At 53.0% G+C, this 22,871-nt stretch overlaps 1 protein-coding gene across 1 annotated transcript in view; it reads left to right on the forward strand.

Moving 5' to 3' along the window:
* The window catches only part of Wbscr17 (Williams-Beuren syndrome chromosome region 17), a 168,174-nt gene that overhangs the window by 31,472 nt on the left and 113,831 nt on the right, over positions 1 to 22,871 (forward strand). The window contains exon 10 of the mRNA XM_013033173.1: positions 7 to 86. Within this exon, the coding sequence (XP_012888627.1) occupies positions 7 to 86 (80 nt within the window). The remainder of the gene's footprint in view (positions 1 to 6; positions 87 to 22,871) is intronic.

A 22,871-nucleotide genomic window follows, 5' to 3' on the forward strand; every position in this document is an offset into this window, starting at 1 on the left:
CCTCAGCGCGCCCGCCCGCCCCGTCCAGGACGCCGTGCTGCGGCGCCTGTCGCTGCTCGAGGACATCGTCTACCGGCAGCTCAACGGTGAGGGCGCGGGGGACGTGGGTCGGGGACTACGAGCGACTGCGTGAGGCGCAGGGGGACGCGGGGTGCCCGGGACAGAGAGGCTGTGTCAGGGAGACGCGGGGCGCAGTGGGACGCGGGGTGCCCGGGACTGCGCGGGCCTGTGTCAGGCGGACGCGGGGCTCAAGGGGACGCGGGGATTCCGGGACTGCGCGGGGAGGAAGGGGGCGGGGTACGTGGAGGTCCCAGGACTGTGTGGGGCGCAGGGAGGATGGACGGGTGGGGACGCAGGGGTCCCGGGACTGCGCAGGGCGCGGGGAGGATCGGGAAGGTGGGACACTGGGGTCCCGGGATTGCGCGGGGCGCGGGGAGGACGTGTGGGGACGCAGGGGTTCCCGAACCATGTGGGACGCGGGGAGGACGCGGGGAGCACGGGAGCGCGGGGGTTCCGGGACTGTGTAGGGTGCGGGAAGGATGGGTGGGGACGCGGGGCTCATGGGACTGCGCGGGACGTGTGGGGAGGACGGGGAAAGGGGGCCGACGCGCGGGTGCTGGGACTGGGGCGCGGGGAGGACGCATGGGGATGCGCGGTCTCGGGACTGCGTGGGGCGTGAGGGGGACGGGAGGGGTCCCGAGGGTCCCGGGACTGCGCGGGGCACGGGCAGGACGCGGGGTGCAGGGATCCCGGGACGTCAGGGCACGCCGGCCCTCGGCCCCTCTCCGCAGCCCGGGCTCTGGGAAGTTCTTCCCGCGGCTCCAGGTCCGCAGCTGCAAGTTTGCGCGGGCTGCGCGGGGCAGGATGTCGCTGGGACCGTGAGTGCGCACAGGGCCCCGTGAGCCCTTCGCAGGCTGGGGTGGAGCGGCGAGTCGAGAGGCGGGTCGAGCTGGGGCCGGGTCCTCCGCGCGTGGGCGCGGACTGTGGGCAGACTCTGGCAGATGGCGGTGTGGCCTTCAGTTAGTGACAGCAGCGGTGCTGCTGGTGTCCTGACTCAGTGCACTCCCGGGAGGGAGGCAGGGAGGCTGGGAGGCTGGTGGGGAGGCTGCTGGTGTCTGCTGGTTGCACCCATCCCTGTCCCGGGCCGCGCTTGTTGTCGGGTCCCCCTGGCTTGACCCAAGCCATGGCAGCGCTGGGCGCAAAGCACGGCCCCGTTCCGCCTCCGAGCTCTCGCGGTGGCTACAGAGGGGCAGAGAGGCGTCAAGACCAGCACTGTGGGATGGAAATCTCGGGTTTGTTTTGCGTGGTGCTGGGATTTGAACTCGGAGCTTGCCAGGCAGACACTGTAACTGCGGAGGGATTTCTCCAGCCCAGTTTCTGGACCTCACTTTTTGCTCAGGCACAGGCCTAGGTTCCTGGAAGGGTTGCTCCTTGGGGCAGAGGCCAAGGCTTGGCTCTGGTTGGCCAGGGAGGCAGAAGAGCCCTTGCTTGAGGCCCCCCTGGGCAGGCGGGCACACAGAGCATTGGTTCGCTAGGCAGGCAGCTGTCCTCATCCTGGGCACCCAGCCCAGCCTGGTGTGGAGTGCCTGAAACCTTGGAAGCAGGGGACCCATGTGAAACCAGGACCCCCTCCCCCTCTCCCTCCCCTCTCCCTCCCCTTTCCCTCCCCTCCCCTCTCCCTCCTCCCCCTCTGTCTTTCCCCTCCCCCTCTCCCTCCTCTCCCCCTCCTCCCAGCTGTGCTTGCTTGGGGTAGCTCCTGGGTTTTCTTGATGCCTGGGCCCGCTGGAGCCTAGGGATGGCCTTGGTGTCCAGGGAGGTGAGACCAGGCCTTGGGGACCTCTCACCCTGTACCCAACCCTGTACCCCTGAGCTTGTGGAGTTGAGCTGGCATGGTAAAAGTTGCTCTTGTTCTTAGACCTGTCCTGTGTGTGCGATCCTAGGATGTGAGCTGAGGGCCTCATGCCCACTCACTTGGCTTATTCACTCAAGGCTGGCACTCTACCACTTGAGCCACAGCGTCTTTCCAGCTTCTTGCTGGCCAATTGGAGATGAGTCTCTTAGGTTCATCTGCATGGGCTGGCTTTGCTGCCAGGCCTCAGCTCTCAGCCTCCTGGACTGCAGGGTGGCAGGCCAGAGCCACGGCAGGTTTTGCCAGCTAGGAGCAGGTTTTGCTTAGTGGCTGCCGGCACTGGCACAGATGCCCAGAGGGGACATGGACTTCTTCAGAACTGACCTGCACTGGCCAGATCCTGCTGGCAAGCTGCAGTGCCAGGCTGCTGCTGTCTGCTGTCCTTGGTGTGGCTGCACGGAGCAATTGGGAGCCAGCAGAGACCCAGGGAAGAGGGGGAAGCACAGGCCTGAGCCAGATTCCTTCCCATAGATTCTCTGGAAGCTTCTCTCCCTTAGGACCACAGTGCCTGCCCTGGCTGCCTTCTACCTCCAGCCTTGTGCCCACCCTAGGCCTTGTGTCCCCTGCTTGTGCCCACCTCCTCTTCCTTCGTGCCTCTCTCCTTCCACTCCCCCGTGCCTACTCCTCCAGGTCCCCCCTCTTTTGTGCCCCCTCCTCTGTGGGCCCCTCCCCTCCTGTGGTCCCATCTGGTTTTGGCCCTCCTGTTGGAAGGGGCCCTTGAGGTGCTTAGAGGAAGCACCAGTGTGTTTTCATTAAATATGTGTGTTACCAGGACACTCCATTATTCTTATTTTAGTAGCAGTGCTGCTATGAATAGCCTTTAATATTCTTAATTTTAGCACAAAAGAACCTCATAGAAAATTTGGAAAAATCTAAAAACAGTGACATAGAAGAAAATAAAACTCTGTTAAAAAGTATTTTTAGAGGTTTAGGTGGTGCTGTGGCTCACGCCTCTAATCCTGACTACTCAGGAGGCTGAGATCTAGGAATCTGCATTTGAGGCCAGCACAGTCAGGAAAGTCTGAAACTTAACCTCCAGCTAACCACCAAAAAGCTGGAAGTGGAGCTGCAACTCAAGCAGTAGAGTGCCAGTCTTGACACCAACGCTCAGGGCCAGCTCCCCAGGCCCCTATTTCAAGCCCCAGGATTGGCACAGCAACCAGAGACAGACTTTACTGTTGTACCCAGTCTGTGCATGGCTTGTGACTTTGTCAAGACACTTCCATCTCATGTCCTCCTTATGATGTCATGAGTTTCCTGTCACCGTTTCAGAAAGCTGCCTTGCTTCTCTCATTTTGCAGAGGAAAAAGATGAGAAACAGGTGGGGTGTGGTGCACACAGCCAGGCAGGGCTGCGGCTCTGTCCCCTGCCGGATCCCAGGGTGAAGAGCAGTGTGGTGGAGGGGAGGGCCCACCGGAAAACCAGCCACCACAGACAGCGCCTGAAGGGAGTCAGGGCCGGGCCCTTTGTCACATGCTGTGTGGGGACCTTGTAAAAAGGGCTTAATGATAGGCAAAAATGGATGGGCAGCATGGCTCAAGCAGTAGAGCACCTGCCTGGCAAGTGCAGTGCCCACACTGCCAAGAATAAACCAACAAAAATCACTAGCCAGCTGTGAAAGGACCTGCAGTAAAAATGGCCCACTGTGTGTGTGTGTGTGTTTGTGTGTGTGTGTGTGTGTAGAGCAGGGGACTTGCTGGACGGCAGCAGAACACGGAGGACCAGGCCTCCATAGGCCTTGGGCTGGCTCTTCCAGTGTGGGCAGTGGACAAGAACCCACCTCAGAAGCCCTCCCCTGAGGGGGGTTCCTGTCCTGGAAAGTGAGACAGGGGCCTCAGAGGGCTCAGGGCAGGGGACCAAAAGGACTCAAGGCAGAGGACCGGGAGGGCTCAGGGCAGGGGATTAGGAAGGCTCAGGGCAGGGCCAGGCCCAGGAGGGCTCAGGGCAGAGGCCCAGGAGTAGGAGGCCGCCCCTGGTGCCCCCCCAGTCAGTGCTCTGGGTTTTCCGAGCTCCTTTCCTGGCATGTAGAAGCAAAGCCTTTTAATTAACTTATTATCAGTTCCACTTTTCCCACACAATGGTGGCTGGATTTAAAGCTCAGGCAGCATAATTGAGAAGCTTAGAACTCACAGGTTCATAATTTTACACGCTAGAGGCCGCTAGTCCTAGCTTGGAGGCCCCCCCCCCTGCACGGGCCCCTCCCTCCTCCCCCCTTCCCCCCTCCACCCCTTCCCCCCCCCTCACCCTGCCAGCTGCACCTGCTGGGTCCCTAGCCTGGTGTCCTTAGAAGGCCATGGAAACCGCAGGAGGTGGACCTGGGCAGCATTGCTTCTGCCCAGGCCCTGAGCATCGAAACATCCCGCACCCAGCTTTTCCATTGAGATGGGCTAGCCTCAGAACACAGTTCCCTCAGGCACTGGGATTATCGTCGTGAGTCCTTGTACCGGGCTAGTGCTCTGCCCTCTGAATGTCAGTTCATCCCCACACCCCAGGACCCCATTTGAGAGTTCACAAGTGCAGGGACTTCCCGAAGGTCCCAGCAATCACTCATCACCTGACAAAGCTGAACTTGAAGTCTGGCCCATCCTCACCCCCTGGACAAACGCTCTCCTTATCCTACCTCGTTCCAGGCGCCCTTGGCCCTCACCAGACTCTCCTGGCTCAGACCACACTCCCAATTTAGCAACGTGCATAGGTCAGCAGCAGCCACCAGGTCCTGCGCTGGGGCTGGGCTAAGGCTTTGTTGGGCCGAGCTGAAGCTAAAGCTGGGCTACATTAAACTAGGCCTTGGCTGGGCTGAGCTGGGGCTGAGCTGGGGCTGAGCTGGGGCTGAGCTGGGGCTGGGGCTGGGGGCTGTGCCCTATGCCTGCCTGGGCTGGAGCAGCTGTCTTCTGAGGATCCAGCAGCAGCCATACGCTGTGCTGGTGTGGAAACCAAAGTGTTTATGTTTACCAACAACTAAATAACAGCGGTGTCTTTATTACAGCTGATGGGGCTTGAGTCTCCACTTCACACTTGCAGAGGTTAGTTGAAGGATTAGCAAGCAAAGGCAAAAAACAAAAAGAAAAGGAAAGAAAAGATGTTCTTTGGAGCCTCTGCATTTTAAATCATGCAAACGTTTGTGTTTGTGCCAAAGCCCCCAATTTCCTTTAGAGCAATTACGGAAATGCATTCTGAAGATGGAAATGGAGCTCAGGAAAATATTTAAGGCTCCTCTAATGATGTTAAAAACTTTGCTAATTTGCCAAAGTTGTTCTAAAATCTTCTTTTTTTTTTCCCTTCTGCCTTCTGGTCTTCCTGCCATTAAGCTGATCCCAGGAGACTTGAAGCCAGGGGTGGCTGAACTGCACACACCCAGCAGGGCACCATGGCTCCTGCCTGTAATCCCAGCTATTCAGGAGGCCAAGATCTGAGGATTGAGGTTCAGAGCCAGCTTGGGCTGGGAAGTCCATAAGACTCTTATCTTCAATTAGCCAGCAAAAAGCCAGACATGGGAGCTGTGGCTCAAGTGGTAGAGAGCCAGCTGTGAGTGAAAAGTGCCCAAGCCCTGAGTTCAAGCCCATGATCAACAACACACACACACACACACACACACACACACACACACACAGTCTCAGGATTCATCTCTTCAGGAGTTTTTCTTCCCCCCCTTTTAAGCTAGAGGTAGCCATTCAGGAAGGTTCTGGAATCTTCCTGAATGACTGGGTACATACAAAGCCATCTGAGGAGGAAACAGTTGCTCTGCGGTGGTATAGGTGTGGTTTTGTTACCCGGCTTCTGATTTTCTAGCCCTTGGGGAGGCCCTGAGCTCCAGTCTCCTCGGCTGCTCTCCTAACCTGTCCTAAGGAAAGAGAGACCCTAGTAGAGGTGGGGGAGTGGCAGGGGGAGCTCTGGGCAGGAGACGCCAGGGTCCCTCTTCTGTATCCGGCCATCTGGGGTCTGGGGTCTGGTTGTCTGGTCATCTGGTATCTGGTCATCTGGGGTCTGGTCGTCTGGTCATCTAGTGTCTGGTTCGTCTGGCGTCTGGTTGTGTGGTGTCTGGTCGTCAGGTTTCTAGTTGTGTGGCATCTGGTCATCTGGGCATCACTGTCCCCTGACCCCAAGTAAGTGCCTAGTCCCCTGTGTGGCTCTGCTCCAGATGTCAGGGGCTTTGCCTTAATCAATTATCTGGACTCCCCAGGAAGGGGAGGACATTGTCTCTATGGTCACGCTGTCTCTGTTTCTCAGAGCCCCCAGTACGCAGGCGGGCTGTTACTTCCCCCCATCACCTCTATCTCTCCCTGTCTGCCAAATCTTTCCCCTCTTGCCTGTCCCGCATTGTTTCCTGGGGATTGAACTCAGGGCCTCATGTCTGTTAGGTAGGTGCTTTACTGCCTGAGCCAGGCCTGCAAGGTCTTTTGCCTCGGTTGTTTCTAAGGTAGTGTCTCACTTTATGGAAGCCCAGCTTGGATTTCGATTTCATACAGCTGGGATTACAGGCATCAACCACCACACCCAGACCCCAAATTTATGTCTTGTTCACATCTAATTACAATACCCACTCCTCCCTCCCCCCACAATTTCTCTTTTCAGTCTTTCCATGGCATTCTGCTTGGTTTTCACTGATGCAGTCATGCTTTCCTTTCTCACATATTGTGATCAATTTGTGTAATTTGGTAGAATTAGGTAATTATAATAACAAGCACAGCTGGTCTGAAGAGGCTGAGGGAGAAGCAATAACGTCTTGGCAGGTGGATGGCTCAGGAAGACACGGCTGTGGGGTGGAGGGCGCCTGGGCCTCCACAAGCCGGGAGCTGAGAGCTGGGGGTCGAGTGCCGAGCCTCAGCGACCCAGGCACCTGCCCATCTCCCCGTGCCTCTCCTCTGAGAATGAGAAAGAACAAGAATGAGAATGCCTGTGGCTTAATTTAACTCATCCTGAGGGACTCGCAACTAAAGCTGCCATGATTCTGCAGCATTAAGGTGGTTTCTGTAGAGGTACCCAGCTTGAAGACTAAACTCATATACTAACGTTTGCAGCCCTTGTCCTCAGCTGTGTAGACGTGGCGGCCTGTATTGCATTCTGGGTGCTCTGCAGGCGTTGATTCTAGTTGTGCACACGCACTGCTCTCATTCCTTGTTTTCACCAAAAGTCATTTCCCACTGGAGACAGGCAGCTTTGGAGGTTGCTTTCAAGTGTTTGAAATGTCACAATGGATAGCTCTGTGTGAAGAACTTATGTCTAATATCAGAAAAAATTACCTTGTGCGGAATTATGTGGCCAAAAGGTGCCAGCTGCCCTCTTCCTTCTCCTCCTGCTCCTCTTCTTCCTCCTCCTTCTCTTGTTCTTTTTTTTGGGGAGGGGGGTTCCGGTTGTGGGGCCTGAATGCTGTCCCTCAGCTCTTCAGCTCAAGGCTAGCACTCTACCACTTGAACTACAGCGCCACTTCCGGCTTTTTTCTTTTTGCTTATGTGGTGCTGAGAAATCGAACCCAGGGCCTCAGGCATGCAAGGCAAGCACTCTACCACTGAGCCACCTTCCCAGCCCTTGTTGTTGTTCTTGGTCTTTGCTTGAACTCAGGGCTAGGCGCTGTCCTTGAGTTTTGATGCTCAAGGCTAGTGTTCTACCACTTGAGCCACAGCTCCACTTGCACCTTTTTGCTGGTGAATTGGAGACAGTCTTGTGTACTTTTCCTGCATGAGCTGACTTTGAACCTCAGTCCTCAGATATCAGCTTCCTTGGAGTAGCTAGGATTACAGGTGTGAGCCATTGTGGCAAGCTTTTAAAAGACGTTTGCTATATTCTGTTAATAAGTCTCACAGCCATGTGTAAAGTCTTTGTGTTAAACTATTTTCTCTCATTGTGAATCAGTATTAGAACTTGAAAAACCTTGCTAATTTGGTAGATTACAATCACATCTCCCTTCATTTTCCTGATTGGTAGTGAGGTTGAACATTTCTCCAAGTGTCATTTATTTGCATTTCCATTTTTGTAAAATGTTAAGTTCCGATTTGTCTGTGAAAAACAGGATTTGTCTGTTGATGGTTCAATTGTTGCTGTGCATGCATGTTTAATACCCATGTTCAGTGTCCTCCTCTTCCTCTGCCCTTCTTTCCTCACCTTTCAATGGATGGGATGCAGGGCTTTTATATTTTCTTCCCTCTTTGTGTTGGTACCAGGGCTTGAACTCAGTGCCTCACCCTTTCCCTGGTGCTCTACCACTTCAGCCTTCCCTCTACTTCTGGCTTTTTGCTACTTAACGTCATGGACTTTCCTGACCAGGCTGGCTTTGAGCCCTGATCCTCAGATCTCAGCTTCCTGAGTCACTGGCTTCAGTGTTTGTGTTTTCACAGTGCATTCTAGCTTACAGAGTGTCCCCTTGTTTGTGTCTAAAGATGGGTCTGAGGCTCCTCTCCCAGTCTCTTTAGGAGCTGGGTGGAGTGTTTTAGCCTGGGCTCCTTGGCTCTGGGAAGTGATCTTCTCCACTTGTTTAGTTGGGGGCTTGCTGCCTTTTCCCTCCCTGCTCTGCCTCTCCTGCCTTCCGTGGTACATATGTGCATGCAATGCATGTGCACATGTACATACACATGTACACACACATCTGCAGTGCCTGGATTCCCCCATCAGTGGGAAGTAAGGAAGGTGTGTTGGTCCCTGTGGGTGTGGTCTGCTCACAGAGGCATGGCATAGGGGACCAAGCACCTAGCCTGGGAAACACTGAGGGTGAGCTACGTACAGCCTGGGGGTAGTTGGATGCATGGTTGTGGATGTTGGTGTAAGAGATGTGGCGGGGAAGGGGGGGCGGTGGCAGAGGCTTTGCCAGGAAGTCACTGTCTTTCTGAGAGAAGGTGTTCTGGGTGCTGGTCATTGGTGATAGGTTCTAGGTGCTGGTTGTGGGGTGCTGCTTGCAGGATACAGGGCACACAGGAGATGTGGGCTGCAGGACAGTAGGCTGAGGCCTTATCTGAAAAAGAATCCAGAAGCAAAATGGGACCGTTGACCTGACTCAGTGGTGAACGCAAAACAAGCAGCAAAGCAACAGACATTTGAGCATGCATGTATCTGATGGCCTTTCCGTCTGGACTCCAGTTGAAAGAAGTCATGAACTGATCTGAGGGGCTTCTTGCGCACAAAGGGGATTACAGCAGCTTATTTCCAGTGAGCAATCTGAATACGGCATAGCTGGTTTATAATGGATCCAGCCCTGCTGCCCCTGCCCTGCCCTGCCCTCCACTTCCACAGCTGCGTGTTTGGAAATGCACATGACTGGCATCTGCAGAGGGGGACAGGATGCGGGCAGCGAGCTCGCGCATGAGCTGGGCTGGGCCCGGTGAGAATTAGTGCAGCTCAAAGAGGCGGACGGACGCCAGAGGACTGACCTACTTCTAGAGACGATGAATATTTAAAATAAGGAGAGCTTTAAAAATAATGTGCTCTGCACTGGGTGGGGTGGGGGGGGGCAGAGCTCAAAATAACAGAGGCCTGACATAGGCAGTTTCTGGAAGGCGTCAGAAGGGCAGGCTTACACTGCACTGGTGTGGAGAGCGCTGGGTTTATTTGACATCCATGTTTTAGGTTTGACCCCTGAGCCAAGCTTCCTGGATATTGTGAAGGAAATTTACCTGATGGTAAAGTTGAAATTCAACCTGTGTCCTCCTTCCCCTCCATCTTTGCCTGCCCCGGTCTCAAACTTGGCCTCTGCTTCCTGGACAGCTGGGATGGCGGGCATGCAGCCACACCTCTGCTTATGGAGGCTCCAGAGGCGTTGCTGAGGCTGGGGGCCCGCTGGTTTCGGGGCTTGGGGAGGAGGGTCAGGTGGAGCAGGGCAGGGTTGGGGGCTCGTGCTTGCAACTGCAGCCCCTCAAGGGGCAGCTGGGGAAAGGGCTCTGCTTTCCTCCCAACCCACTTTGGATTGGGCCTTTTATGTGCAGAGAGCATCTTGCAGGAAGCTTTGAACAAAGATGGTAGGGAAAATAAGGTGAAAAAAACAAAACAAACCCTGTTTCTTGTGTGGCATGTCTGGGGCTGGGTTGGTTCTAATAGCTGGACACACGGTGGGCTCAGACTCGAACGTCCACCGTGAGGGGTCAAACACGTGGAGCTTGAAGGAGAGTGGCCAGCTGTGTGGAGGTGTGTTTGGAATTTCTCAGTTGAAGTGCATGCGTTTATGGACCCCCCCCCACTCCAGGAGATCAGCTGTGCCCTGGGGGTTCTCCAGCACTGGCCCACCCCAGATGAGCTTTCTCCAGCACTTCCCACAGCAAATTGGTCCTGCCAGTTCTAGAATGCTATGAGGGGAAATTGTGCCATGGTCCACACTTCCTGGTTACTGTGTTTTTGTCTTGCGGTTATCCTTCTCTTGTTATATTTTTTTGCCCGGGCAACCACAACAAGGACTTCATGCTGCTGCTCGTGGGAGCCTGGTGTGGGCAGCGCAGATGACTGAGTGTGGCTGTGTCTCAATAAAACTTTATTTACACAAGGGCCACGTGGCCGGGCTGTGAGGCTGAGCAGTAACTCCATCACTCAGCGTGCTTCCCTTTTCGCGCCCGTGTGGCTCCACGATAATAGATTCCGCCACGCTTCTGGCAAAAGTCAAACCGCCATGAACGTAGCACAGCACTTGTGTGTTGCAATTGCCATCACTCTTCTCTGGCCCAGGGTGGAATTGCTGCTTCGCAGGCCTGGTGTGTGTTTAACGCGTCAACTGCCAGGATACTTTTCCAAGGTCATGCGCCTATCTCCAGCTATGGGGCAGAGGGCTGAGGGCATCGTGGTCAGCTTCTGGTGCCAGTGCTCTCCCATTCGAGTCTCCCCTCCTCCTGCCTGGGTGCCCCATCCCAGGTACTGTGCTCACGTCTGTGCAAGCTGGCTGCTTTCAGCCTTGCAGAGAGCTAGTAGCCTGTTGGCCAGGTGAACTAGATGGGGAGCTGTTGAGAGTGTTTCTTTGTTTTTGGTCAGTACAGGTGTTTGAACCCAGGCCCCTCCTGCTCTACCACTTGAGCTGTACCCCCCCACCCCTTTTTACTTTAATTTTTAGATGTTTTACTGGGGCCAGCCTCAGCCAATGGATTCCTGCCTGTTCCTGTTGGATAATTGGGCTGACAGGGATGCACCACCTCACCAGCCTTATTTTGTTAATATGGGGTCTTGCTAACTTGTTTTTGTCTGGGCTAACTTTGAACAAGTGATCCTCCCCACCTGCTTCCTGAGTAGCTGGGATTACAGGTATGACCCATGAAGCCTGGCTTTATCCTCCACTCAGGTATTGACTGAAATTGGATTTTACCCTCACGTCCAGGGCATTGGTCTGGGGTTTGGCTCTGTTGGTAGAGTAGATGTGGAGAAGCACTGTGTGGGTCCTTACTGCAGGTCCACAAATGCCAGGACCTGGGGGTCAAGTCGGCCCCTGTTTGCAGAAGCAACCATGCTGTGGCCTACCTGGGGAAAACCGAGATACCTGACCATTTACTCTACTTATTTGTATTTTGTGCCAGTGTCGTGGGGCTTGAACTCAGGGCCTGGATACTGTCCCTAAGCATTTTTGTTCAAGGCTAGTGCTTTACCATTTGAGCTACAGCACACTTGCAGCTTTTGGTGTTTCATTGGAGATAAGAGGCTTACACACTTCTCCATTTGAGCTGGCTTTGAACCATGGCTCTCAGATCTCAGCCTCCTGATTAGCTGGGATTACAGGCATTTAGCCACTGGCACCCGGCTTCCACTTATGTTTTGATGTGGATTTTTGTGCCAGAAAATTCTTGTTTCATTGATTTCCTTTTTGCTTCCTTTATAAAAAGCTGTTCTATAAGAGCTCAGGAATTAGCTTCTGAGCCAGCAAACAAATGCTACCGTGACACGGATTTGGACAGTGTGTAGTTGGGATGCCGCACATAGGCTGGGTTCCAGTGTCAGTGAGGGGTTCAGGGGAGATCGCGTTCTGCAGTTCAGCTCCATGCTCCGACCCCGAGAAGAGCCAGCTCTTGCCTGTGAATGGAGAGAAGCTGAGGGAGGCACCATGGCGATGCCTTGAGCCTGGAGCGTGTCGTGGGCCTGGATGAAAGCCTGGGCGTGAGTTGCAGGGGCCTCGGTCCATCACAGATGCCTTGGCTGGAACTCTGCTCTGGAAGAAGGAGATCTGAGCTCTTGAAAAGACAGGAGGGCTAGTGTCATCCAGGCTACATATGCCCTGCCCAGGGGGCAGAAGTGCTGGACTTTGTGGGGACAATTTGATGCGGAGGCTGTCCCTGGGGTGAGGATGGTGAGAATGCGGGGTGGGTGATGAGGGCTGGAGGCTCTGGCCCTGAGCGGGCCTTCTCTGTCTGCCCCCACGAAGGCCCGCCCCATAGGAAAGCTTCCTAAAGTGTTTGCATAGCGTGGCCATGGTGGTGGAGTGGGGACCAGAACCAGGTTTCCTGTCAAGGGAGCCCGAGATTGCACACCGCTTGAGAAGTGAAGCCAGGACTATCTTTCCACACTCAGATCTATGGGCCTCCAGTGAGCTGCTTCCAAGGGAAGGGTTTCCCTGCATCCTTGCCAGCCCGTGAGGGTGCGGGCCCTTAGCAGCTCCCTGGCTTCCCAAGGGCCCTGCCCTGGCCAGCCCCGGGTCCATCCTCCTGAAATCACAGCCAAAGACCCGGCTGTCCCCAGCCACCCTCAGCATCCTTAGGTTTAAGGCTGGTCACACTGCTGCCGCCTCAGGACGACCCCTTCTTTATAGTCCTGTTTCTGATCTGTAAAAAGGGAATGAAAGTTGTAACTTCTGTTGGGCAACCATGGCACACACCTGTCATCATAGCTACCCAGGAGGCTGAGATCTGAGGATCACGCTTTGAAGTCAGCCCAGGCAAGAAAGTCTGTGAGACTGTAATTTCCAGTGAACCACCAGGAAAAATGAAGTTGCGCTGTGGCTCAAGTAGTAGAGTACCAGCCTTGGGCACAAAAGCTCAGGGACAGTGCCAAGCTCCTGAGTGTGTGATGTGTAAATACCCCCTCTCCCATATACCCCCTCTGCACTGTCTCTGCAGGGTGCAGCTGGAAACTCCACGCACAGATGGTTCTAACTTGGGTGTCTTGCAGATGCTTCTCTACTTCCCTTCAGAGATGCTCTGTTTTGTTCCTCATTGTCCCCTCCCTAAGACTTTGGTCAGAACTGTGGAGTTCCCTTTATCTGCTGGTTTTGGAAGGACCCAGAACATTGGCTAACTTTGGAAGGACCCAGAAAAGCTTGTGAGAGTGGATGTGCTTGTTAGTGTTGGTGGGGGTGGGAGGTGATTTCCAGGTACCTGTCTCCATGTTTGGACAGAGGGACCTCTACCTCTCTCCCTGTGTGCCCCTGCCCCTCCCCCTCCGTGTCCCTGGACAGCCCTGCCACCCAGCTTGCCCTGGCAAGATCTGTCTGTCCTTGTCTCAATGAGTGACTCAGTGAGCATTTCACTCCACGCAGCCTGCAGAAGTAGCCGACGATTGGAGATCTGAGATGAGGCAGCACGCTCCCTTCAAGTTTTTTCTTGGAAAGGTTTCTCAAATGATGCATTTATTTTTCAAGGGATGACTTTCATATTTTTCAGTTTGCTCTCTTGTTTGGCACATGTTCAGAACATCATGTTCTTACTTCTGTGATTTCTAAAGCCTGCTGCCATGCGCAAGCAGCTCAAGTAGCCTAGTGTGAATCAGGATTTATGATCCTGTATCCACCCACCCATCCACCCACTCGTCCATCCATCCACCCTCCATCCGCCTGTCTACCCACTCATCCACCCATCTACTGTCCATCCACTCACCCATCCACCATCCACTTACCTGTCCACCCACTTATCCATCTATCTGCCATCCATCCACTATTCATCCATCTACTGTCCACCCACTCATCCATCTACTATCCATCCATCCACCATCCATCCACTCATCCATCATCCATCCATTCATCAACCACCCATCCATCCATGAATTTATCCATCCATCACCTATTCACCCACTTATCCATCCATCCATCCATCATTCCACCCATCCATCCACACATCCATCTACCCATTCACCATCCATCTATCTATCCACCCACCGATTCATCAACCCATCCATCTATCAGTCTGTTCACCCATCCATCCACCCACCCACCTATCCATCCATCATCTATCCACTTATCCACCCACCCATCAATACATCCAGCCATCCACCCACCTAGCAATCCATCACCCATCGGCCTGTCAGGCTCCCCAGTAGCAAGGGTAACAGGCGTGCACCACCTCACCAGCTCTTATATCAAGAAAGGATCTTCAAACTTTTCTCCCAGTTGGTTGCCCACTGTGATCCCAACAATCTGAACCTCCCAAGTTATTTTTCTAATTTAACTATTTTGGGTTTTCTGTTGTTGTATTGCAGTACTAGGGTCCTTATGTTAGGCAGTGCTCTGCTGCTGAGCCGCACTGTCAGCCCCGATGTAGTACTTTTGAGTATGTAAATCACTGTCTTGATTTGTATTCCCTAATTCCTAGCACTATTAAATGTGAGTTCACAGATTGGCTTAGCAAGGAAGCCCTGCACACGTGTTCATGTGTGTGCCGGAGGTTGCAAGAAGGTTTCCCTTTTTCACAGGTGCTGTTTATGTGTACCTGTGTGTTCAGGTGTGTGTACACACAGACACATCATGTAGGTGTGCTTGTATGTATCCACACATCTGTGCATGTGTGCATAGGCACAGTCATGTGTGCACATACATGTGAGCACACATGATACGTGAGCACACATGTGCAGCTGGTAATATGTGGATTGTCCAACGTTGTTGGTTTTCTCTTGGTATTTTTTCTAACTTCATAAAAATTGATCCATTCTCTAAAATTATGTGAAATCGTGCTGCTGAGAACTCACGTATTTATTGACTAAGTGATTGTTTATCCTGCCTTTGGAATTTCTTCTCTTATCATCATTTGAAAGACCTCTCCAGTTGGAAATGCAGGGTTTGTTTTAGTGTTTTCTCCTTGAATTGTTATACTCAGTAGTGAGCAAGGAGTTACGCTAATTTTTCTTCGTTTTGTTCTTTTGTTTCAGTCATAATACATGGAATTATGTTGTGCTTCAGTTTTGTGGCTATTTAGTTCTTTAGAAGTTGGGATTTGTCGGAGGGGGTAACAATGCTCAGTAGGAAGTGTGCTCATTACCTTACTCATGTAACTGTAACCCTCTGTATAGTATCTTTACAATAAAGAATTAAAAAAAAAGAAGTTGGGATTTGTGCTCGCATAGCTCTTCTGTCTTCCTGGCCTGTGACACGTGTTGAAGCTGTGACTGGGAAATGTTTGTTCCCACTTATTAGTGTTTGGGGAAGGGGCTCATCCCTCCTTCCCCAGAATAGCTTTTCTTTCTTCTGCTTATGTCAGCATTTCCCCCTTTTTTGTACTTAATCTTTCTTCCCTCTCCTTCCTTCCTGTTGGGTCTTCTTCCGGACGGACGGGGTCCGAGGAGGGGTAAGTGCGGTCCGAGGAGGGGTAAGTGGGCCTTTCCCCAGCCTGGGTCCGAGGAGGGGTAAGGTCCGAGGAGGGGTAAGTGGGCCTTTCCCCAGCCTCCCTTAGCCCAGGAGACAATCAGATGCAGCAGGGAGTCAAGTCAAGCAGGAACTTGTTTATTAACAGGGAGCATCCCCTTTTTAAAGCAAAAGACTGTGTGGGAGGAGAGGAAATGGAACCAATCAATCACTGAAAGGCCTTACCGTATCATGCACCTAAACTTCTATGAGTTGTTTACACACTGAACCTGAACAAATCCAGCTCTGCCCACTCAACTTCCTCTCAGGGCCATCTTTGCTACTTGTGTTCCCCACAGATTTCCCCACACCTTCCTTCCTTCCTCCTTGCCTCTTTTCCTCCCTTCCTTTTTGTTTTGGTGGTACTAGGGTCTGAGTTTGGGCCTTTCACTTGCTAGGTGGGTGCTGTACCACTTGAGCCAGGTTGCCAGCCCTTTTGCATTATATAGGCTGGAGGTATGGTTCAAGTATTTCACTGTGCTTGTGTGTATGCATGTGTTTGTAGGCATGTTTATATGAGTGTGTGTGTATGTGTGTGTGTGTGTGTGTGTGTGTGTGTATTTTCTTTATCCTGAGCTGCCAGGCACCTGGGCCATGGGCTCCCCTTGGGTCATATAAAGTGCAGATGTGTGGGGCAAGCTGGGCGGTGCCCTGCTGTGTGGAGTGGGACCTGGGTCCCAGCAGTTCTGCTTTGGTCCTTGAAGGAGCTCCATGCAGTGTTCCTCACTTGTTGGTTGAGTGATTAGGGCCTGAGGGTGGGTTGTCTTCTCCCTTTGCTCAGCGCCTCCTGGCTGACAGAGGCGCTGACCCTCCTGTGCCCCACGGCCATCATGTTGCTTTAGGAAAATGTCTATTCACATCCTCTTTGTTTATGTGGTACTAGGACTTGAACTCAGGGCCTGGGCGCTGTCCCTGAGCTTTTCCACTCAAGGCTTACGCTCTGCCACTTGAGCCACACCTCCACTTCCAGTATTTTGCTAGTTAGTTGGAGATAAGAGTTTCATGCCTGGGCTGGCTTTGAACTCTGGTCCTCAGATCCTAACCAGGTTATCTACATGAGCCACCGGTATCTGGCTCACTTTTTAGAATTTTGATGAGGAGAACATTGAATCTGTAGATTACTCTGTGTATTTCGAGAATTTTACCATTACTTCTTCCAGTCCACGCACACAGACCGTTTTCCCACTTTATTTGCATCTTCATGGATTTATCAGGATTTTAAAATTGGTGGATCCTTTATTTCCTTGATTAAATTATTTGTGAGCATTTTATACTTCTGTATTATTACAAATGAGATTGCCTTCTTAATTTCTTTTTTGGATGGCTCATTATTAATCTATGGAAATCCCAAGTTTGATAAAGCTGGAATGATACAGAACCAGTATTTCATTAAGTAATATTTAAGTTCTTATTGTTTTACATGAGTAAAGCATTGAGAGAGAGAGAGAGAGAGAGAGTGTTGTGTGTGTGTGTGTGTGTGTGTGTGTGTGTGTGGTATAGGATTCTGGTACTAGGATTTGCACTCAGGGTCTCACATTCTTTCTTGGCTTTCTTGCTCAAGGCTTGAGCCATGCCATCAGCTTGTTTTTTTTTTTTTCCTGGTTTTTTGGAGAAGGGGAAGGGTCTCTTGGATTTCCTTGGACTGGCCTTGAACTGTGATTTTCTAGATCTTAGTCTCCTGAGTAGCTAGGATTACAGGTGTGAGCCACTGAAGCCTGACTCACAGCTGGCCTTTCATGATAGTGGGTGGTTGACTGGTTGGCAACTGGGTCCATGTGGCTCTATGGGGCTTCGCATGGCTCCAGTGTTCCAGGGCTCAGGACCTTTGGGGTCTTTGTCCTTTCTGTGGCTCACGCATGCCTTGGAAGTAGAAAACATCTGGTGTCACTGGGGTGTGAGGGACCATGTGACCAAGGCCACGTGGCGTGTTGGTCACATGGTCAGTGGTGGACTGGTGCTCAGCGTGTGGAGCAGCCAGTGTGGCAGTGTGGGGTGGGCGTCATGTTTGGTCAAACTGTTAACAGGCTCTTCCTTCTGCACCAGTCACTGGCCCATGGGCTACACAATGCTGTCCGTCCATCTTTGGGGATGAACCCCTTCCCTTCCCCCGAGCCTCCACAGGGCCTGGTGTGGGCCAGGTCCCCGCTGATCTGGAAGATTCCAGAGGAATGTGAGCCTGTGCGTCTCCATGGTCATTGTCTACTCTTTTTTGACCAGTACTCGTTTTCCTCCCAATTGAGAGTGTTTGGGTTTGGGGTTTATTGGTGCTGGGGTTTTCATCTTTGTTGGGCCTTCGGCCCCTCGGTTCCCCATCAGTTCCCCATTGACCCCTGCATTCTCTCTAGGCTCCTCCATTCCCCCTTGGCTTGGCTTTCTGGCGGGGATGTTGTGTGCTCTTGTTCTGGACACGGGAGGCATTTATTTCTGCCTTCTCTATTTCTTGTTTAAATTTACTTTGGATTTTCTGTTTGGTTATTAGATTTTTTGCGCCGAGCAGGTTTGACGGCGAGGATTTCTCGGACATTTTCATCTTCTGTGAACAGCAGGTTTGACGGCGAGGATTTCTCGGACATTTTCATCTTCTGTGAACATGCTTACACCTCGGCAGGCAGAGGCTCACTTTTGCATCCCCACTTCTCCGGACTGCCAGGGGCTCATTGTTCTTGTCACTCTGCTGTGAAAAGGGGGTGCAGCTGGGCAGTTTCGTCATCTATGTGCCATCCTAGCTTTCCACTGTCTCATATCTCAGGCCTGCCGGCCCAAGTTGATACTCTGCCACCTGGACGGAAATTCTACAGATGGCTGGTTGCCAGGCAAATGGTTTTTATTCCTGAATTTCACTCATCTTTATTATTTGCCAAAGGTACCATTAACTCAGTTTTTTTGGCATGTGTGTCTGCCAGTACTGGGGCTTGAACTTAGGGCCATGAGCTATTGCCTGATTTTCAGTCAAGGCTGGTGCTCTACCACTGGGGCCTCAGCTCCACTTCCAGCTTTTTTTGCTGGTTAATTGGAAGTAAGAGTCTCCTGGATTTTCCTGCCCTTGTTGGCTTTGAACTACAATCTTCTGATCTCAGCTCCCTGAGGAACTAGGATTACAGGCATGAGCCACAGGTGCCTGGTGATAATTGAATTATTTTGTATTTGAGAAACTGTCACCTAATGTTTGCTTTGTGTGCGTGTGTGCATGTGAGTGCTGAGCTTTGAGCTCAGGGCCTCTTGCTTGTTAGGCAGGTGCTGTACCACTTGAATCACGTAGGATTGCATCTTTAAAAAGAATTATGCGTGCGTGTATATGTGTTCAGAATTTGGACCTTAGCTTACACACTTTTCTGATTTGTTTCTTCTGTGTTGTGTTTCAGTGGTACTGCTGAGCTCGGGGCCTCACGCTTTGGTGAGCAGGTGCCCAGACACCTGGGCTGCGTCCCAGTCCTTCATGCCTTGGTCATTCTGTCAGGTCTCACTTGATGCTAGGTTTGGCGGAGGGCGTGGTTTAGCGAAGGGCTGGTTTATGGTGGCTCCACTGTGGGGTGGGTAGGGTGTGGCTCCTTGTGGAGGAATGGCTCTGTGCTGAGGGTGTGGCTCTGGGGCTGGGGCGTGGTTCCGGCTGGGCGGGGCTAAGGCTCTGTGGTAGGTGTGGCTCCGGGGCTGGGGCGTGGCTCCTTGTCGAAGAATGGCTCTGCTGAGGGCGTGGCTCTGTGCTGAGGGCGTGGCTCCTTGTAGATGAATGGCTCTGTGCTGAGGGCGTGGTTTCGGCTGGGCTGGGCTAAGGCTCTGTGGTGGGTGTGGCTCTGTGGTGGGTGTGGCTCCTTGTAGATGAATGGCTCTGTGCTGAGGGCGTGGTTCCGGCTGGGCTGGGCTAAGGCTCTGTGGTGGGTGTGGCTCTGGGGCTGGGGCGTGGCTCTGATAGATGAATGGCTCTGTGCTGAGGGTGTGTCCCTGCGGTGGGTGTGTCTTCGAGGCGGGCGAGTCTCTGCCGGCGGGGAGGGCCTCCGCGGTTTCTGGTTCACCCCCGGCATGGCAGGAAGACCTCTTGGGACCAGGAAGACCTTATAGGGCAGTGGTTTGGTTTTTTTTTCTATAGTCCTGATGCGGCATGGATGTGCGTGGCCCCTATACTTCTGTGGGGAGCAGGGTGGCCGTGTGGAGGGCGTGGGACTGGGCTGTTGGGGTCTTGTTCATTCCGCTGTGCTTGGGCCCCTCCGTTCTGCGTGAGCCAAGGACCCCAGAACCTCGCCTGTGGCTGCCCTGTGTGGCCCTCCCCAGGCCCTGGAACCTACACCCACGGGCAGATGCCTTAGAAACACTCGGGTCTGGTCTGTAGTGAGAGACATGGAAATGAAGACCCCATCCCCGTCCGGGGCGTGGCAGTGTGGAGCTTGAGAAGCTCAGGCTGGATTCAAACCTGGGAGCTGTGGGTTCCTGTGGGTGGCCCACATCCGTTTCCATGTGTCCATTCCTACCATGTCTCCTCTTGTGTGGTTTGCTGAGGAGGGCGAGCCTGGGACAGAGAGTGATAGCTGGATGTGTGATATGGGAAGTGGGAGTGGAATGGGGAGGGGTACAGAGGGCAGGACGGGACCTGGCTGGGCCCTGGTCAGAGCCACAGGCAGGCAGAACACAGGCACACAGAAGCAGGTTGTGAGTGAGAGGCCACACTGTCACTGGAGATGTTCTCCATGCACTCACCGAAGTCAGCCCTGCCCATCACCGTGTTCTTGGGGTGATGGAGAATGATGGTGTGCACCGCCGCTTGCCCCTCCCAGCCCCGTGGCCTCTGACTATCTCATGTTCTGATTCTGCTCATTATAAATGGGCCCCAAGCTCTCCTATACGGAGGCCCTGATGAGCTCAGAGGAGGCTGGGGCTCGGACAGCCCCTGTAGGTGGTCCTGGACAGCCTGAGGGCAGTTGCAGGTCCTGTGATCCCATGCATGTAAGACTGCCTGCTTGCCTTTCCCCACTGGGAGGGCAGGCTGGCAGCTTTACCCCAGGGCTCCTAACCCACCATGGGGGTGTAGGGCCAGGCTGGGGTTCAAGGCTCTGTCCCCACACCCCAGGCCAAGGTCCCAGGCTCACCAGCCACAGTGGGTGTGCAAGGCAGAATCCAGGCTGGTACCCAGCTGGCCAGGGAGATGCTTGGGGAGCATCAGAGGCAGAGAGCAGCCAGGCACAAGGACGACTCCACGTAAGCCCTGTGTCTGCACTGCATCCGCCCTGTACCCTCATGGCCTGGGGAGTGGCAGTGGCTTGTATAGAGCACATCTGACTCTTTTTTGGGCTTGACCAGGTCAGACTCCATGGGATAGGGATACATCCCTATCCACTGAGATCTGAGCATGGCACCAGCCAACAGCGGGGAGTCCACATTCCTCACAAAGCTGTGCACAGCCCTGAGCTGGTTCATTCCCTGTGTGCCTCCCACCCCGTCCACATGAACAGCTGTTTATTCCATACATCAGTCATGGGGCACACAGTCACATGCTGTGCCGATTGTTCCTTACACCATGACAGTGATGGTTCGCACCAACTGGGGTTCCTAATCATCGTCCTGTGACCACATGGTAAACAGGCTCCCTAGGTCCTAATCTGAACAACAGCCCCCTCACTGCTGCTCCTCCAGGGGCACCTGAGTTCTTATCATTGAAAACAACCTGGCAGCCAGGCGCTGAGGGCTCATACCTGTCATCCCAGCTACTCTGGACATTGAGATCTGAGGATTGCAGTTCGAAACCAGCCGGACAGGAAAGTTCATGAGGCTCTTATCTCCAACGAACTACCCCAAAATCCAGAAATGGAGCTGTGGCTCGAGTTGTAGAGTGCTAGCCTTGAGCAAAAGAGCTCAGAAACAGCACCAAGGCCCTGAGTTCAAGCTCCAGAACCAGCACAAACCAAAAACAAAATCAGCGAGGCTGTCGGCTCTCTGGGGTCTGGAGCTCCTGTTGGCACCGTCCAGCTGGCCTAGAGGGGAGGACCTGGTCAGGTGTCTGGGGGACTTGTGTATGTGCTAGGGCTGAATAGAAATCATGCACAAACTTGGGGACCCCACCCCCAGTGCCCCATTTTTCATGGCAAAGTAGTATTCCTCCAACTGCATGGCCTGAAGAAACCCATTGTTCTGCCTTACCACTTCTCCCTGAGGATAAAAGCTGTCATTTCTGATGAATAAAGTAAGGTTCTATTAAAAGTAAGCATTTATTAGTCAATTTAAGAATTTATTCATTGCAGTATTGAGCGTTTGAGGATCGAGTGTCTTGAGGTCCTTGTCTAGTCTGGATCCGGGCCCTTGTTGGATGTATTGCTGGTAAAGATCGTCTCCCCATCTGCAGGCTCTTTTTCGCTTAGTAGCAGTGTCCTCGGCCGCACAGAAACCGTTCAGCTTGATACAGTGCCGCTTGTTGGCTCTCTTTCCTATCTGCTGAGCCCTGGGAATTCTTCTCAGGAAGTTCCCCCTCCCGCTCTTCCCTGTGGTGGTTCCACCTGCTGTCCCGCTGTTCCAGCCTCAGGCCTGTGTTGAGATCTTGGTATTGGCACAAGGATACATTGGATACTGGCAAGGATACAGCTCACTTTTTGCCATGTCGATGTCCAGTTTTCCCAGCGTTGTTGGTTGAAGAGGCCGTCTTTCTTCCTTTGTCAAGAATCAGATGGCTGAGAGCATGTGGGTTGATTTCTGGTCTTCAGGTGTAGTTTAATGTCAGCACCAGCTCTCTCTGTTGGTGTAGCATGCTGGTTCTGGCTCTTTTTTGGCTCAGGATTGCTTTGGCTCTTCAGGGCCTTTGATCCCAGGTTCAGATGGCACAATCAACACCACCCCGAAATTCTAGAGCAGATTGAATACCTTCAACAAGGTGGCGGGGCGGGGGCTAGGATCAATACCCTCAAATCAGTAGCTTTTTGGGCTCCCACCATAAGCAGGGGCAGAAGGAAATTTGGAGAATAATTCTATCTATAGTAGCCTCAAAACAAAATGCCTGGGAATAGCCCTAATGGAGGCAGGGAGGGCCCCTGCAGCTATTGCTGTGAAGGGAGAAGCTGAAGAAGCTGCAAGCCGGCAAGTAGGCAGGCCCTCGTGGATTGGCAGAGTTGGCATGGTGGAAGAGGCCACACTGCCAAAGGCAAGCTACAGATACAGTGCAGTTCCCAGTGGCCACACAAACACACACAAACACACACACACACACACACACACACACACACACATTCAGGTGCCTGGGAGTTTTAACTGCATAACTCAGTTGGTAAAAAGTTTTTTGTTTTTGTTTGTCAGTTGTGGGGCTTGAACTCTGGACCTGGGTGCTGTCCCTGCATTCTTCAGCTCTACCACTTGAGCTGCACAATACCACTTCAGGTTTTCTAGTGGTTTACTGGGGATAAGAGTCTCACGGACTTTCCTGCCCAGGCTGGCTTTGAACTGTGATCCTCAGATCTCAGCCTCCTGAGTAGTTTAGGATTACAGGCGTGA

Source organism: Dipodomys ordii, unplaced genomic scaffold (genome assembly GCF_000151885.1).
Source record: "Dipodomys ordii isolate 6190 unplaced genomic scaffold, Dord_2.0 Scaffold164, whole genome shotgun sequence".
NCBI lineage: Eukaryota > Metazoa > Chordata > Mammalia > Rodentia > Heteromyidae > Dipodomys > Dipodomys ordii.